We start from the raw sequence: 17,925 nt of genomic DNA on the forward strand, positions 1-17,925 counted from the left end.
GGTTTTATAAAAGATTACAGATAATCCATTAAAAAGAACGAATGGAACTGTGATCCATAATGATGATGTCGAAGTTATTCGGAATTTAATATAAAAAGGGTAAATAATAAGAAGAACAGTTTCGGAAATAATTATAAAAATCAATAGAAAATTTAATATTCTTAAATTTTTAACGCTTAACATGTTTTATTCCTTTGGTATGGAAATTAGCTATCGTGTGAATTGTATTTATTATCTGTTTATTATATAGGTAATATCATATCCGGCTGAAGCTGGATATATCCATTTTTATCCGAATAAATATTGATTACCAAATATGATTCTGATTCGACAGGTTAATACTCGTTGCATTTAAATAATCAATTTGAGTCAAATAACTCGAATCTATTTGACCAGCTCGGAAGGCTAGCTAAATAAAGCAAACCAGATTAATTGTAATTTCGATTATAATAATTAAATTTTTAATTAAATAGATGTAATCAAGCCACAAAAAATGCACAGCCGATCTACAAAAAAAATTTTATATAATGCGTAACTATCCGCTAAACTTAGCCGCATTCCTGAGCCGGTGATCATCAATCAAGAATTCGAACTGGACGATCATCAATAATACATAATACTGGACAGTTTGTTTTTTTTTTAAAATTTGCACTAAATTTAAAAATGATTTTCCCAGAAGCTAAATCATCAACTGAACCTTCTTCTTTTATTTTTTTAAAAAAATTATGCTCTCTTTCACTTATAATTGTACTTCTTATTTATACTTATAGTCAGTTTTCAAAATTTTCTATTTCGACTACTGAGCCTAACCTAATTTCCAGTATAAAACATGCAAATTTCGGCAAAATTGTTATTAGAATTTGTAGTTTAATTCCTATAAATTGTAATTACTCTTCTAATATTTTATCTGTTAATTATAATTATATTGACTTTAATTCAAGTCAATGCGAAACAACTGGGTCTATAATAAATAATTATGTTCCTCATATTTGTAATAATGGTGGTGAAAGTTATTACTATAATTTTGACTATCAGATGGAGAATAGAATAGTAATAACCCCTAACATCACTGAAGCTTATTTAGATGGATTTAAAATAGATAAAGTTTATCCATCATCTTCTAGCTTTAATTTGGTTTCTATTATTCCTTTATTTATTGTGAATGAACAGGCCACAATCGTATATTATTCACCTATAATCAACAAACGTATATTTAGCAAGTATGTTTACGGTCTTGTGGGAGGATTGGAAGAAGAATTCGTTGACTTTAATGCACATACTGATCATATAACAAATTTATCATCCCCAAATACAACAATGCTTATATTAAGACCAGTATCAAAGGATATTTTTTATCGAGAGGAATCTTATTATGATCGTAATTATCAACTTTTTTTTAATTTTCAGTGAAAATAAAAAATTAAAAATCTTTATTCCTATTTTTCTCTTTAGTTGCCTCAATTTTATCAAGAATCGGTGGATTCTTTAGTTTTTTGTCAGGAATCTTTATATTTTTATTTGGAGCAACTAAGTTAGCGCCATGGTAAGTTAAAATAATAATTTTTACAATTCGTAATTATAGATTAGTAGTCATAATATTTTATTTCTTTTGATAATAGGGGATTTTTACAAACATATGTGTTTAGTTACTTATGTATAGAATATCAAAGAAAACTTTTAAGGAAGCTCAAAAATAAATATGAACCAATTCCATTCATTAGTGGAAGGACCAAAGATGTTACATTGGAAGAACGAGTCCAAAATATGGAAAATATGCTTAAAGAATATTATATTAATACTGATTTTTTGAATTTATTGGTAGAAGGCAATAATAAAGTCAATGATAAAGCCGATAATAAAGTTTAGATAGTGTGATTGTATGCAATATAAATAGTTTTACAAGTTTACATAATTATTATTAGGTAGTTCTAGTATAACATTATTAAATGTCAGTAACAATAAATACATTTGTGGTTAAGCATTATTTTATTTTGTTAATCTGATACGTAAATTTTTATCTATCAATGCAAACCAATAAATTTCCTTTTATAATTATGGTAGATATTAATACTAAAAAATCTGAGTTTGGAAGTTTTTCAGAAAGAGACGGATATTACCTCACTACGCAAATTTTTTATAAAAAATACTGTCGATCTTTGAATTAAATTAAATTAATATAAGTGCACGGGAAACGCTTTGTTATGTTAACTACATTGTAAAATTTATCGATCATGACAAAAAAGGTTAATTTGGGTTATTATAAATATATAGGAACTTTCATTCTCATAAATTTCATGTATGGAACGAAATGTTATTTAGAACTTGGAACCAGTTCAAAAAGTTTTATCAATTAATGATTTCTCGTTAACTGACGGATACATTATCTTCACAGACTATAATTATCCAATTATTTAATCGGATCGATTCTGTGCAGTGTTGGCATTGGACTCATTCCAATTGACTTAATTGGACTTATTGGACAATTGGACAATTGGATATTGACCAATTGCATCCAATTGTCCAATAAGTCCAATAAATATTTGTTGGATTTGGACTATAACCAAATCGTCCAATTGAACCAATTGGATAAACAATTGGACTTAGTCCAATTCAATTAACCAATTAAATTTTGTGTAATAAATTGAATAATTGATAATCTCTTTTTTTGGGCGATCATTTTTTTTTTTTTTAAGATTGTGAATTTTTATTAAAATGCGAGAAAAGCATAAGCTTAGTGGATATTTTTTGATATTAGAAGAAAAATCTAACAAGTATAATAACTATGTAGTTTGTCAAGATTGTATTAGAGTTTTAGGTCGAGAAGCAGCTATGAAACAGAAGTTTACTAATACTAAACGTGCATGTGCAAAACATCTTGAAAATTGTCCTCATTGGGCTGAAAGACACACTCCGGAACAAACTCTAGAAATTATTCAGAAAGCAATGGATTATGGTTCAAAAAAACCATACAAACGGCAACGAATAGTTGAAAGTGAAGTTGAAGAAAATTTACAATTAAAATCGCCATCAATAACACCATCTTCGCACGGTTCTTCTAATTTAAACAATTTTTTCTATAAAACATCGCGTACAAATAGTATAAGTAGTAGTATATCAGAAATTTCTTTTCAAAGTTTCGGTCCACTTGATAATTATGCATATCGTGAAGTGAGACCTGAGCAAATGGAAATATTTGAGCGATTATTATTGAATGTTACAGTTGCATGTGGTTTTTCCTTTCGTTGGATTGATAATCCAGCAGTTGTAGAGCTTTTTAAGTGGCTTAATCCAATGTTAGAATTACCAGATCGAAAACAACTTGGCGGCAGAATTCTTAAAAAAACTACAAAGTCACTTTCGGAAACCATTCTTAATGACGCTATTAATGATGATCTTGGAATCATGTTAGCCTTTGATGGTTGGAAAAATGTTGCTCGTCAGAATTTATTAGGATCCGTTTTATTTACTTCAGAAAATAACATGATTATATGGAAAGTAGAGGATATTAGCGGAAAAAGATGTACAGGAGATATTATAATAGATGAAACAAAAAAATCTTTTGAAGAACTTGAAAAACAAAAGATTAAAATTAATGGATTAATTACAGATTCTGCTTCAGAAAATGCCGCTGCAAGGTAATTATAAATTAATATGATTTTAATTTTTAAAAGATTTATTTTAATTAACATTATCAATATTAGAAAACGATTGCGTCTTCAATATCGGGATAAGCTATTCTTACCGTGTTTTGCACATCAGATGAATTTGTGTATTGGCGATATATTTAAAGAATCATCAAGTTTAAATATTGCTGCTGAAGAAGCTATTAATTTGATTACCTTTTTTAATCGATCAAAAGTATGGCTTGGACGACTTCAAAATGAACAAGCAGCTGCCTATAAAACTCATATTGCATTAGTTACCCCAGCTACTACCCGATGGAACTCACATTATTACTGTTTCGCTAGTTTATTAAAAACAAAAGCAGCTTTACGTGTATGTATAACAATTAACAAATGCTATTGAATTGATTTTAATGTTGATTCTAATATATATTTTACATTTAAGAATCTCGCAACAAAAATAGATGAAAATATTATTCCTGACAACCAAGATTTTCCCAGAAAGCTCTTAACTTGCATTTTTGATAATAATTGGTGGAATTGTATTAAAAAAATCGAGACTCTTTTAGTTCCATATTGTGCGACGCTTAATAAACTTCAACGGCAAAATTCACGACTGCATGAAGTTCTTCATGGGTTTGGTAATGTAATTATGATACTTAAGGGATTTGATGACCAAGAACTAGCCAATAAACTTATTACAAAAATTGAGCGACGATGGAAGGATTGGGAGCAACCACTCTTGTTATTATCATTTTTGTTGCACCCATTTTATCGTGATACAAAATTTAATTCTGCTATTTTAAACTTATCATTCCCTCATTTGGCAAAATGGGTTTTGTATTATTATTGTGCATGGTTTCGAGAAGAGCCAACAATTTTATTATCTGAGCTTGAAGATTATCGATCAAAAAAATATCCCTATACTGAATCTATTTCTAAGCAATTTAAAAATAATATTTTGGGTTATTGGAACTTTACAAAAGGATATTCAAAGGAATTATATAGAGTTGCCCAACGAATATTTTCAATTACTGTATCTTTGGAACGATTGTTTTCAACAATGGGGTGGTATCATTCAAAACAAAGAAATAGATTAAAGGTATATATAATTTATAAAATTAATTATAAATAAACTAATTACAATTTTTTTTTTTGATATTTTAGTCGGAGAAAGTGCTAGGTTTAGCACAGATTCGTGCACATATGCAAAAACAACAACAGATTCGGGAATTGGATTTTCATGCGAAACAGTACAAAACGATTATAGAAAATACTTCATATAATACAAATTTAGAGAGTAATGATGATATGTTTGTTCTTTCTGATGATGAAGATACAAATATTGATAATGAAACAAATGAAAGAGATATCTATACACGACCACTTACTTCTATTAATGAATGGAGAAATATGGTAACACATTGGGTAGAGATGATTGAAAATGAATTACAAGAAGATCAAGATAACGAAGTAGCAAGTATTGTTGATACTTATGATATCTCAATTGATAATATTGAGCAATTACAACATCCCGCTGTTGATTTACAAGCAAAATGGGAGCTAAAAAATATTTTTGTAGAAAATTTAGAATTACCAAATTATTTAGAAGATTTTATTATTGGTGGTAATTAATGTAAATGTAATAAATTTTGAAAATAAATAAAATAAATAAATTGATGGTCATTAAATAAAATTGCTTATTTTTATTGGTTGATAACTATTGTTGGAATTGGACCAAGTCCAATTGTCCAACTGTTTAAGTGGTATAATTGGTACAAGTACAATAAGTCCAATATCCAATTGGTCCAATTGTCCAATAAGTCCAATTGCCAACACTGATTCTGTGGCGTCCAATATCTTAATAGCTGGATTGTCTAAAGCGATTCCTTGCCATTATTCCACATTGCTATCTAAGTTCTCGTTAATTTTAAAACCGATTCCATCTAATATAATATAACCATCCTTCTTAATATTTTAGTCATTTCCATGGGAAGCTTGGCATGTTTTAGAACATCAGAAAATTTTTTTCACGTAAAATCCACATGCAAATCCATCTTAGATATTGTGGAAATCTGAATAGTTCCAATATTTTCCAAATACAGTCTAACCTCGATATACCGATATTCGATATACCGATATACTATTAAAAACTTGATATACCGATAAAATTTTATTTTTCCACTATATGTGAGGACATATAAATATCGGTATAACTTTGATATAACGATATTTTCTAAAAATTTCATATATGTCCCGACATATCGTTATATAAAGGTTTGACTGTACCTTGTGACAAAACGGGTGTTACGATAACATGTAGTGTATGGATACCTATGTATGTAGGGTATGCAACGTTCCATACAGATCTACATTGTTTATTACCAAATAAGGAAAGGCCTAGACCGTTCTATTCTGTACCACGTATGGTCACGTGACCCTTTATAGGTGATGTTTAACCATACCTTACATACAAAGCCAACCATACACTACATGTTTACTATGCTCTCGGTCTATAACGATCTATTGGTATTATTTAAAAAAAATCAGAAAATTTTATTTATACAATATCTGTCTCACATATTATACCTATTATTAGAAAAAAAAATTTATACAATACATACCCATCTTATGTATTATACCAATCTATTGTTATTATTAGAAAAAAATTAAAAAAAAAATTTATTAACAAATCTTTTAGTGGTGTAATTACTCATTATTTATGACTATGGAGCACTCCCTATAAGAAATATGTATACGGAAAGGATACGTTTTGTATACATTTTATGTACGTTTCTATAGATTCCGTATACAAATTCCGTATATTTAATAAGCAATTCATTTTTGAACATTTTTTAAAAAAAACTAATGTATACGGAAAAAATTAATCATACGGAATGTATACGGAATTTTTAAACTTGATATTTTTAGAAAATAATTTTACAAAAATCTCGTATCATAACACGAGATCACGTGATTGTTTGTTGTTTTGTTATGATACGTTTTTTGTTTTTTTTATATAAACCCTTACTTTGAATACTTTGAAGAGTTTGATCTTCCGATCTTCCTTTCTGTCTTTCCTTTTCTTCTCTTTTCTCTTGTCTTATTTTTGTTATTTTTTCTAAATTTTTCTTCTTTTTTCGTCACCCCCCTTTTAAAAAAAAATTTTTTTTTTCGTACCTCACTTTAAAAATTTTTCTTTTTCATCACTCTCCTTTAAAAAAAAAATTTTTTTTCGTCACTCCTTTAAAAAAAAAAATTTTTTTGATTTTATTCTTTTATTCCCACTCTTCTAAAAATTTCCTTCTTTCTATTTCTATTTCCCCTTTATAAAAAATTTTTTATTTTTCTAACTTTGACGTCCTCCCTTTAAAAAAAAATTTTTTTTAACTCTCCTAACTTCGTTACCCTCTTTAAAAAAATATTTTTTTTTGATTTATTCTTTATTCCCCTTTCTTTTTTATTTATATTTATCCCTTTTTTTTATTTCATAGGCCAGCAGATTTTTTTTTGTGAGAAGATTCAGTTTTTTTATAGATCAGTTTGGGAGTCCTTTCCTTTTTGTAGGATTGTTCAGGATTTTTTTCTTTTTTAGGTCAGTTCAAATTTTCTTAAGTTGGGTTCAGATTCTTTTCTTTTGTAGGTTGTTTCAGTTTTGTTGCTTCAGAGTCTTCTTTTTTTGTAGGTCAGTTTTGGATTTATTTTGTTGTTTTGGTTTCTTTTTCATCAGATGCTTCATAATTCTTTTCATTTATGCAGGTCAGACATTCTGGAGTTCTCTTTCTTTTTTTGTAGGAATGCTGACCTTTGGTGACTTGGACGATTGCAGATACTATATGAAGGGGGGGTTTTGTTTCCAATTAAGTTAGACGTTCTTTTTTGTTTTTTTTAGGTTGTTTGACTCCAAATGAACCTGAACCTATAGATAATTTTGGTTGCAATAGGTGGCCTTAATAAAGAGGGAATTTTCATAATGTATTTGTATTTTGTTTATTTTTTATTTTTTATTTAATTTAATAAAGTAAAATTAGATTTATGTAAATATAATTATAGTAAACTGTAATACAAATAGTAAATTCAGTGACCAAATCGTATAAATTTCGTGATAAAATCAGTGATCAAATCATGTAAATTCCATATGAATTCCGTGCAAATTCCGTATCCAAACCATATTTTTAGTGATACGAAATTGTGCATTTTTCCGTATCCTATTATGATACGTTATTTCTAAGGAAAAAAAATCGTATAAAAACTTTATAAAAAACGTATCCAATTTTTTTATAGGGACTTGCTTTAATTTTCTCCTTCATAAGGCCATTCCAAATTAATTTTTAGTTTAACATCCTACTCCCCCTCTATTTTTGAAAATTTTAAAATAATTTAAACACATATGTTCACATATGTTTAAAGCACCCCCTCTCTTTTCTGAAATTGGGTGTACCGAATATTTCCGACTTTACAGAAAACTTCCGAAAGTTTTAATATTATGTTTGTTTAAATTATTCCCTCCTCCCCCCCTTAAAATTTTTTAGCCAGAAAGGACGTTAAACTAATTATTAGTTTGGAATGGCCTAACTTTCTACTTCATTTAATTATCCTATTTGATTGCTCAAGGGTTTTCTCTAATTAAATATAATTAATTATTAAAATATTCCTCGCAACTGTCATTTAAAATATGTTTATCATAAATTTCAGTATATCTTAGATTCAATTTGACTTTGATTCAAATAATTTTGTAACGTAATATAGTCGTACAAGCATCTGCAGGAATATGTATTATCTATTTGGTTAGATCATCTAAAATTGTGTGATAACTGATAAGCCAAATTTATCGTGACGTAAATGATGATCACACTTATTTTCTTTTTCCATGATAAAAAAAGTCATTAATAAGAATTTAAATGTAAAATATTCAATATTTGATTTTTGGAGTAATTCCTTAATTCATGAGTTTCCGATTCTAAAACGTTTTTCCGATATATTGTAAATAAAATAGCGTAAACTTTAAAGCTTAATAAAAAGTTCACGGTGACAAGACAACAAACAAAAAAGACTAAAAAGAAATAATTCTTCAAATAGTGCATAGTAGTACAGTAGTTATTAGTTATAGAGCATTATTGTTTTTTTGTGTAATACTTTGATAAGAAATGCGTTACTACTGTGGCATAAAAAAATATATATATAAGTTTAAATTTATATATTGACGCTTATTTTTTTAATTCATAATCTTTATTAAATTACGAAAAAAATAGATGCAAGCTATTCAACGACTATAATATACATCTATTAAAATTTAAAAAAATTATTATATTTTTATTTAATAAATTAATAAAGAAAATAACTAGTAAGCAGAATTTCATAAAACCATTATTAGATAAATTGGGTAATTTTATTAGTAAATGTTAAAGTAATGCAGAAACTAGTTAAAATTTTTTTCGTCAGAAATTTTTTTTAAAAAAACCATTTTTTTTTTTATTAAAAATATGAAGTCAACATTTAAAATTTCCTATAAAATTTTTTAATAATGCTACAAAATACAAAATAATTGATTTACAATTTTTATACGTTTTTAATGAAAGAATTTCAAAATATTTTTTTTGATAACCTGATTTTTCATACCAAAATTCCATTTCCGTATTCATATATATTATCAAGATTACATTTACTTTATTTCCTAAATTTGCATATCAAAATATTTGTTTTAGATAAAATAAAAGTTATAACTTACTAACTTACTTCATCAATTTCTCCTAATTTTCGTCATAATAAAAATACATCATAATCTAAAAAATAAGAAATGTGAGTACTATTTAACCAAAAAAAACTTAACATGAATGGTTGATGAAAACATGTTATCAAAACATTTAGGCTTTAATCTGGAATATATTATGGGCGTCTTCCAGAAAAAAGGATAAATGCCGTACACCTATTTCTAAGCATACGCTCATTAGAAATTACTTAATAATGACCTAGTTATCATGTATACCCAGTATAGCCAATACCTTGCACACAGAAATTTGCTATCATCTGGAAATTCTGAAAACAGAAAAGGACGTTCACAGTAAAACTGTGGCCACGAAGCGCTTCCAGTTCTCTGAATCCAAAAAGTTCTCAATGAGAATAAATCAATTGCATGAAATAGATGTCAAAAAAATTGATGTTGAGGAAGGTACATAACTATTCCTCATTGCGAAACAGTAGACCTCAACAGGAACCGAAATCGGTCATCTAAATCACACACTAATCAACTAAAGCACCAGGTGCAAATGTGCAATAATCAATTAGATGTACTTGGAATTGTCTTTCAACAACCCTCACAGAATTTAATGAATAGATAGTACCTTAATTTGCCATTTTATACTGGTGCTGACATATAAATGATGCTTCTACAATGTTCAACCAAAAGATCCTATATAGAAATTGATTCTTCCATGGGGTGCCATTCGATAGATGTAATTGGCGCAAAATGCCACTTGAAATTTGCAACAGGTGAAGGTTTCATTTCTTTACTGTAAAGTTTGATTGTGTCTTGATTGTGAGATAAATATGTGTGTGATTATCTCCTGTTATCAGCCTGTTAGATAAGTTTAAACATTAAATCAACCCACACACACAAACCCATACACAACCTACACACAACAACCCACATACCTAAAGAAAGATGTAAAGAAAAGGGGCCTAAGAATAAAGAGAAGACGAAAAAAAAATGAAGAGAAGACGAAAAAAAATAGAGAAGACGAAAAAAAAAGACGAAAAAAAATTAAGAGAAGACGAAAAAAAATAAAGAGAAGATAAAAAATTGAGATGAGAAGAATGAGAGACAAAAAAATTAAAAAAATATAAGGGTATATATACTTTTTTTTCTCATCTTGTATAATTATTGAGTCAAACACGTTGTGTTCTACGCGATTACGCGATTGAGGCTGAGTGTGGAAAGATCAGACACAATTATTGCCTAACTGACTCTAATAATAATAATAATATTGTATAGGTCAATGTGAGTCATATTAACTATAATCTGCATTCCGTTACATTTTATCAAGAAATCATGGAATAAGTTTTTTTTTATTTATTAAAGAAAAAAAGCTTTTGTATGTATCATAAAAAAATCGGAGTTGATTTATTTTTTAAAAAATGTTTATCGCTAAACAATACTGATAAGTGGCTTATTGTTTTACGATTACATATATTACATAATAGTTCTGCAGTGCAAAGGCACTTGGCAGCAGTCGCGTGAGTAGTCTATGAACTCACTAATTACGTGTAACTGCGCCATAATATATTTTTAGGAAAAGAATTAAATAATTTAATATGCTTACTTGCAGTATAAAAATTTATTGTTTAAGGATATGGAACCTAAGAGCGCAATCGTCTCCTATCTTATATTTAGAAGGTGATTTTCGACTTGTAAACTCCCAGAATAATACTCCCAAGCTGTAATGTCGCAAATTGGAGGAATACGGTAATACGTTATGCAATCAAAACTCAAAAGACGGGTTGATGATAAAGAGGTGTGTTGTGTTATCGATAATAGTTTTTATATTATTTAAGAATATTTTCTTTTAGATTTAATTAACGAAAATAGTTAGCTCGCATATAAATATTATGGAGTTACGAAATTAGAAAGTAATATAACAATTTTGCAATATATTTGTAAGTACTTAATTATTGACATGTCAGTTTCTATAGATGAAGAAAAGTATTCGCTTGTTCTTGAATATGCGGACTGTGGAACATTAGGAAAATATCTAAGGGACGATACTATGACTTTTAATTGGGAGAAACAATTAAGGTTCGCAAAAGAAATTGCAAGTGCGATTTTATGGTTACATGATGTTAAGGGAATCGTACATGGGGATCTTGTGAATAAAATATTTTGTGTTATCTTACTATATTACGTAATTAACATATTCTTTTTTTAGCATCCCAATAATATCTTAATACACAAAGATGCTCAGATTTTGGTCGTTCATTTGAAAAAGGAAAGGGCTGTAATGATACCGGAGTATATGGTGTAATACCCTATGTGGACTCCAACATGCTTAATCGTTTAGGAGTAATATTCTGTGAATTAACAAGTCGCTCATCACCTTTCAAACTATGAAAAACTATGAAACGAGAAACGATCACACTACTCTTATGTTGAATATTCATAGTGGTTTAAGAGAAGAACCGATTCCAAACACGAATATCAAATTTATTAAAAACTTTATCAACGTAAATATGAAATACTTTCGGGGCATGATTCCTTTGAGGTTTATGCATTGCAAACTAATTGTGACCCATTTGAATAGAATGTTAAAACATGAACCAGATAAACGACAGATATTCGCCAAGTAATTTCAGAACTCAGTATCATTGATTCTGACAATGTATCTACCGTTTTTTATCAGAAAGAGTTTGCTTCATACACAAATTGTACGATAGCTTGACAACAGTTATATTATTCAACAGATTTTCAATATTTCAATAAACAATTTTCATGTGGCAACAAAATTTTCAACGCATGTCCTTTGTTTTTTTTATGCAATCAAACACGACTAATGTCCTTCGTCTTTATTTTAAAAAACTGAGCTGGGTTTGTAATAATGTGTGGATCATAAAAGTAGATGCGAATTTCACACATAGCAATCCATAAAAAAATGAAATCGCTGGGAAAAACGGACCATGTGACGAAACAAGGCACGTGATTTTCGGGCATTAACTCAAATGTGCCCTGTAAAAAAATTTATCCATAATTTCTGTAAAATTCCGTGAATATATAAATATATTTACGGAAGAATTTTTCTAACTATCACCGGAGGTGATGATCACCGTTATGACGATCGACCAGCATTAAAAAATATAGTGCCGGTAAAAATTGATAATTCTGGCCAACGGTGATGATTACCCTCGGTGATCTTTACGGAAAATAACAAATTCTAAGCAATTTTCATGTTTGAAGGCTATAAATTCCGTGAATATGATGGGATCGGAATATATAACGAAAGAACAATCAAATAAGGTTACTTATAAACCCGCTGAAAGAAAATATTCATTTGCATATTATAAAATGTGATGAACAATATATTACAGTAGATAAGTAGTAATTTGATGTCGAAATGAAATTTAAGATTTAACCAATAAATTTACTCAAGATTGTTTAAAACTGGTGTCAATTATTTTTTGTGACAATAGAGTGATACAGTATAATATACTTTATAAGTTAATTTTAAAATATTTTCTGATATATAAAATTTTCGCAAACATTTGTTTTAATATAACTTTTTACTATTTAAAAATTGAAATCAGGTTATCCTGCTAAGATAATTAAAATAATTATAAATTTTATCCATAATTTCTGTAAAAGCTCTGTGATTATGATACATTTATCTAAAATCTAAACAACTTGGATAATTTCCATGTTTTGAGGCTATAAATTCCGTAAATATGATACATTTACGGGAAACAAGTAAACAACATTGAATAAAAAAAAATACGGAATAAATCTTTTATAGAGCACCTCATTACTTTGTATTTCGTTGACAAAACTAAAAATTTTCTTGTCATTGAATGAAAGAGAAAATAGAAAATTCTCCCTTTAAACCCATCATTTCACTGAAATTATTAGAAATATGCAAAAATTCACCATAAACTCCTTATTGTTAGCTGTTTAGCATAAGAAGAATCTTGTAAATATTACTTATTTTAATATTTGACGTGATGATCATGCTAACCAATTTATGGTTAGTTCTGTCATGCATCTTATTCTTATGCTTATCCTTATGCTTATTCTTATTTTTATACTTATGCAGAGTTATGCTTATTCTTATGCTTATTCTTATGCTTATTCTTATGCCTATGCTTATGCTTATGCTTATTCTTATTTTTATGCTTTATGCTTTAGGGTCAGCAATCAGCTGTTTACAGATAGTAGGTTAATATGTTTTTGAGAAAAAAAATTGATACATAATAAAAATGTCATGTTAATTCATAAAAAAGATTTCTTTGATATATTCGCGTCTTTGAAGTCATAATCCACGTCTCATTCTAATCCTAAAATATAATGTCACTCGAACAATAAATATAATTAGGTTATAAACAGTAATTGGAATACGTCAAATTCTGATAATGGTAATTTTCACATACAGTACAATGTCTTCGAAAAACTTTATGTAATATAGGTATTCATACAGACATACACAGTATACTATTAAAAGTCGATTATTGGTTTTTCTTCATTCCGGTGAGAAAACTTTTTATTAGGACCTCGAGCTATACATAGAATGGTCAGGTCACTGGTCAGGTCCTGGTTATTTGCTTAGAATGAGCCAAAATCATGTAGATCCACTCAGTTATCTACGACGGATTATTTATAAATTCGGGCAGCGCTATGCTTATTTAATCCTTGACCCACCTCTGAGATCCTAAAATTGTTATATTGCTTAACTGTCATGCAACGTGTAGTTATTAGTAATTTCTTTTCTAAGAACTAAATTGGTTCGGACCGAATTTAATATTCTTTAATGATGGATTTTTTTCTGCCTGGAACCAGTTTAGCCGCTTTTTAGAACCCAACTTATTCTTTACAGAATCAATTAGTAACTTACAGAAATTACATTGCTGCTCTAATGTATAACTTTTATTGATTATAGACAAAGTTAATGATCCAGCCACAGACTTAAACCGATATTTAGATCAGTTTCAACAATACATCTAAATTTGAAGTTGAATTTCTTAACGAAGGAGGAGTATTTAAACATCAACAATAAGACAAATAGAAATCATAGAGTCACAGTGTCACAATGTCATTAAGTCATCATTGAGTCTCAAAAATTTTATCTGTTGTATCGTACTTACATTCATAATGTTCATCGCATGTGCATGTTGTTAAGTTATCGCACCTTACAACGTAACCGTCGTATTCAGTGAACTCACCGTTACATTTTCGATGATCACCTGGAAAAAAGTTAGCAGGTAATTATTAGACAATATTCTAGCATAAACTTAGTCATTATTATAAGGTACTTTTTTAGATAAAGTGAGAAAGTTGTCTTTAAATAATAAAGGACCCCGAGTTATATAGGGGAGATCGGCACACATTTACTATTAGCTCTACGCATTTCTTTAGGCCGGCACTATGTAATGCTGGTCGGCATTATCCACAAATGGAAGCCACGTGATCGGTAAAGCTGGACAGAACTATAGTAATGTCAGCCTACATTACCGTTAGATTGAGAACAAAATTACGATTCATTTTTGTCCCATACTATGGCTTTGGCTCTGATCGAGTTACCAGTGCTTTACCTATTATTACTTCTTCATTGCTCGAAATTTTAACATTAGAAAACGCGATTATTATAACTTGCTTCTATTAGTAATTAATTATTATTTGAGCTAATTATGCATTTGAATATTGTATTTTCACTAATTATACTTGTATACAGTAGTACGTTATATCGGTTCTGATTTACCAAAAAACTGATCATTTGATCATTGACATATTAGTAATTGTACGTGAAAGGTATGAGTTATTTCATTTTAATTAATTAAAATTTATAGCTATGATGATTTGAAAATGATAAATCAAAAATAGGGAACGATTTCCTGAAAAAATTTTTATTACGAAAAGAGTAAATTTCACTTTTCTAAAAATCAATTTTAAAGAAATAGATTATGACAAATCTTAATTTTAACATATAATGATAATATTAAAATGATAATTAAAAATTTTATTAATGTAGTGAAATATAATACTGATTAAAAGAGTTAGAGATTAAGATTAAATTGAAGGTATGAAAATTGATTGAATCGTATATTAGATAAATTTGACTTGTTTAATTTTTAATATTTAATTATTAAAATAGATTGATTATACTTAATAGTAGTTTTATGCTGGCTTTTATTTATTTATTTTTGGATTCGTTAAAAACCGTGATATTCACGTGACTGAATATTTGTATTTTAGATAATTGATTGTAATAAAAATTATCATAAAAATAAAAAAATAAAAAATAAATAATAAAATTTTAAATTTTTTTTTATTACTTAAAGTGAACAAAGTTACAGTAAAAATTACTAATATCCTATTACTAAGAGTCTAAGACCAAAGCAATTCCGCAACTGTAAACCAAATCGCGATCAGACCTTGCGGAACTGATGCGATGCCACCTCGTTAGAAGAGTATGTCGAAGAAGCGCGGGCGCGAGTCATGGACATACGCCCAGGCAGCGTACCAAGAAAACGAAAAAAAAAGAAAAAACTGGGACCAGTAATATGACCAAATAAAGGGGGGAATAAAAAAAAGCGGAAGCTGAAAAAAAAACCCCCCAAGGACGCCGAAAGAAAAAGAAAAAACTGCTCCCTACTATACACCTAAATTAATAATATTCATTGAGTCCTAAAACACTTTTATGAATATTCATAACTATTGTGGCCCTATAAATTTTAGTTTTATCAAAGCACACTTATTTTCTAATAACACGCTACAAAGTAATACAGATTTAGCGAATGATTTTTTCTCTGTCTATTTTACGTTGAATAATGCAAATGTAGATTTGACTCAACTTATTATTTAGTCAAGTGATAGTTTATCAGGTGGCAACAGAAATTACCAATAAGAGATAAACTACGTAGAGACGGATTTGTGTTGCCGGAATTACAATAGTTTAGATCATGGAAATTAGGCTGACATTATTAGCTGCCTTCATTCCGGATGTTGATCATTTCTGCCAAAATTAACCGTAATTCCGGATATATTCGGATTTTTTTAACCGAATACTAACTGGGTTAAAAATAAAAACTTTTAAATCTTTTTTATTCAAATTCAAATTCTAAAATTTGTAATAACAAATTTTTTTTTTTCTTCTAGAATCAGAAAAAATTGCTGACGATAAAATATCTATTTAAATTGAATATTAGAATTTCGGAAGCTTGGGATAAATTTTATTAATACTTGTTCTCCATTTAGATTATAGAAAAAAAAAGAAAAAAAAAATAGAACGATTCGAAGGTAATAATAATTAACTATTTTTGGTTTAAATTAAGATTTGTTCCAAATCTAATTAGGTTAGGCAGTTAATCTTATTCATATTTTTGTACTACATTTCATTTAAAAAAAAAATCTAATCTTTAATAGCTACGATGACATAAAATTTCGAATCAGGGGTCATAATAAAAAAGATTATGCGATTTACTGCACGAAAGGTTTTAACTATTAATTTTCTTATTTAAAAAATCTAAATTAGTAAAACTCAAAAAGTGGGAAAGTGGGATTTAACCATATATGAAAATTTTGCATGACAGTGATTATAAATCAGATTACAAGCATGCATATGCAACAAAAATATTCATCCGAATGAAATTATTTTTTTTTTTGAAAAATCAAAATTTAGTTTAATATGATTTGATATGACAAACTGTTATTATTATTATTATTATTTATTATTCGTCGAATATGATCAACATCGAAAAAATTTCCAGGAAATTTTATTTGTCTTTTATTTGTAAATATTCGATGAAATGATAATCAGTAGGTAAAGATCAGAATAAATATATATATAATAGTTATTGCGTCAGTTACAAAAAAAAATATCAATTATTTATCACTCCGTCAAAATCAGTAGAATATGATAAATATGATATAAATTATTAAATATTTATTTGGTTCTATTGGAAAAATCGAAGAAATTATGTTGGCAATTAAGAAAATTCATAAATTTATTTATTTTGTTGTATTTTTTTTATTAATGTTTATTTAACATTATTTATTTTATTTTATTTTATTTTACTTTAGAAGAGATGAATACATCGTCAGATACTGACTCGTTATGACAAAAAGGCATAATATAAGTACAAATCTAGACTAGATATACAAAATCCAACCGGCGGACTCACCTTTCGTTAGAAAGAACTGACTAATGGAGAACTAGTTGCCATAGCCCATAGCAGGGAGCGAACGAAGGGAATTAGAAACTAAAGTAAAAACAGGGGGATGCGTAACTAGAAGTAAATAAAGTGTTGTGTATACCACGGTTGGTTGTGACCGAAGTCTGTGTGAAATCATGATCTACCACCAATAGGGCTACGATCTACACCTTCTAGGCCTTGTCGATTATTTTGTGTTTGTTTGTGATTCGATCATCACAAATCGGAATCAAATCCCAAATCAGAAATCACAATAAAAAAATTTTTAGTAATTAAATAACGAAATAATATCATTTTTCCTAAAATAGACTATGAAAGACCATTACAGTTGTATACAGCTCTAAATGAAAATGAAACGATGAATTGGGAAATGAAACAATAATCCTTTTTTTTTTTA

The 17,925-nt window shown here is 28.2% G+C and overlaps 2 protein-coding genes across 2 annotated transcripts; both read left to right on the top strand.

The window, feature by feature from the left end:
* Nucleotides 1-663: 663 nt before the first annotated feature.
* OCT59_015551 (uncharacterized protein) lies at nt 664-1,866 on the top strand (the record flags this gene model as incomplete). The annotated part of the gene is made up of 3 exons (XM_025315543.2): nt 664-1,378; nt 1,453-1,543; nt 1,620-1,866. 3 exons carry the CDS (start codon nt 664-666, stop codon nt 1,864-1,866), a joined length of 1,053 nt encoding a protein of 350 aa, XP_025182512.2.
* A 9,229-nt stretch (nt 1,867-11,095) lies between these two features.
* OCT59_015552 (uncharacterized protein) lies at nt 11,096-11,641 on the top strand (the record flags this gene model as incomplete). The annotated part of the gene is made up of 3 exons (XM_066140093.1): nt 11,096-11,134; nt 11,213-11,485; nt 11,546-11,641. The coding sequence occupies 3 exons, from the start codon at nt 11,096-11,098 to the stop codon at nt 11,639-11,641; spliced, it is 408 nt and encodes a 135-aa protein (XP_066002908.1).
* Between the last annotated feature and the right edge of the window lie 6,284 nt (nt 11,642-17,925).

The sequence above is a fragment of the Rhizophagus irregularis genome, chromosome 23 (assembly GCF_026210795.1).
Source record: "Rhizophagus irregularis chromosome 23, complete sequence".
Lineage (NCBI taxonomy): Eukaryota > Fungi > Glomeromycota > Glomeromycetes > Glomerales > Glomeraceae > Rhizophagus > Rhizophagus irregularis.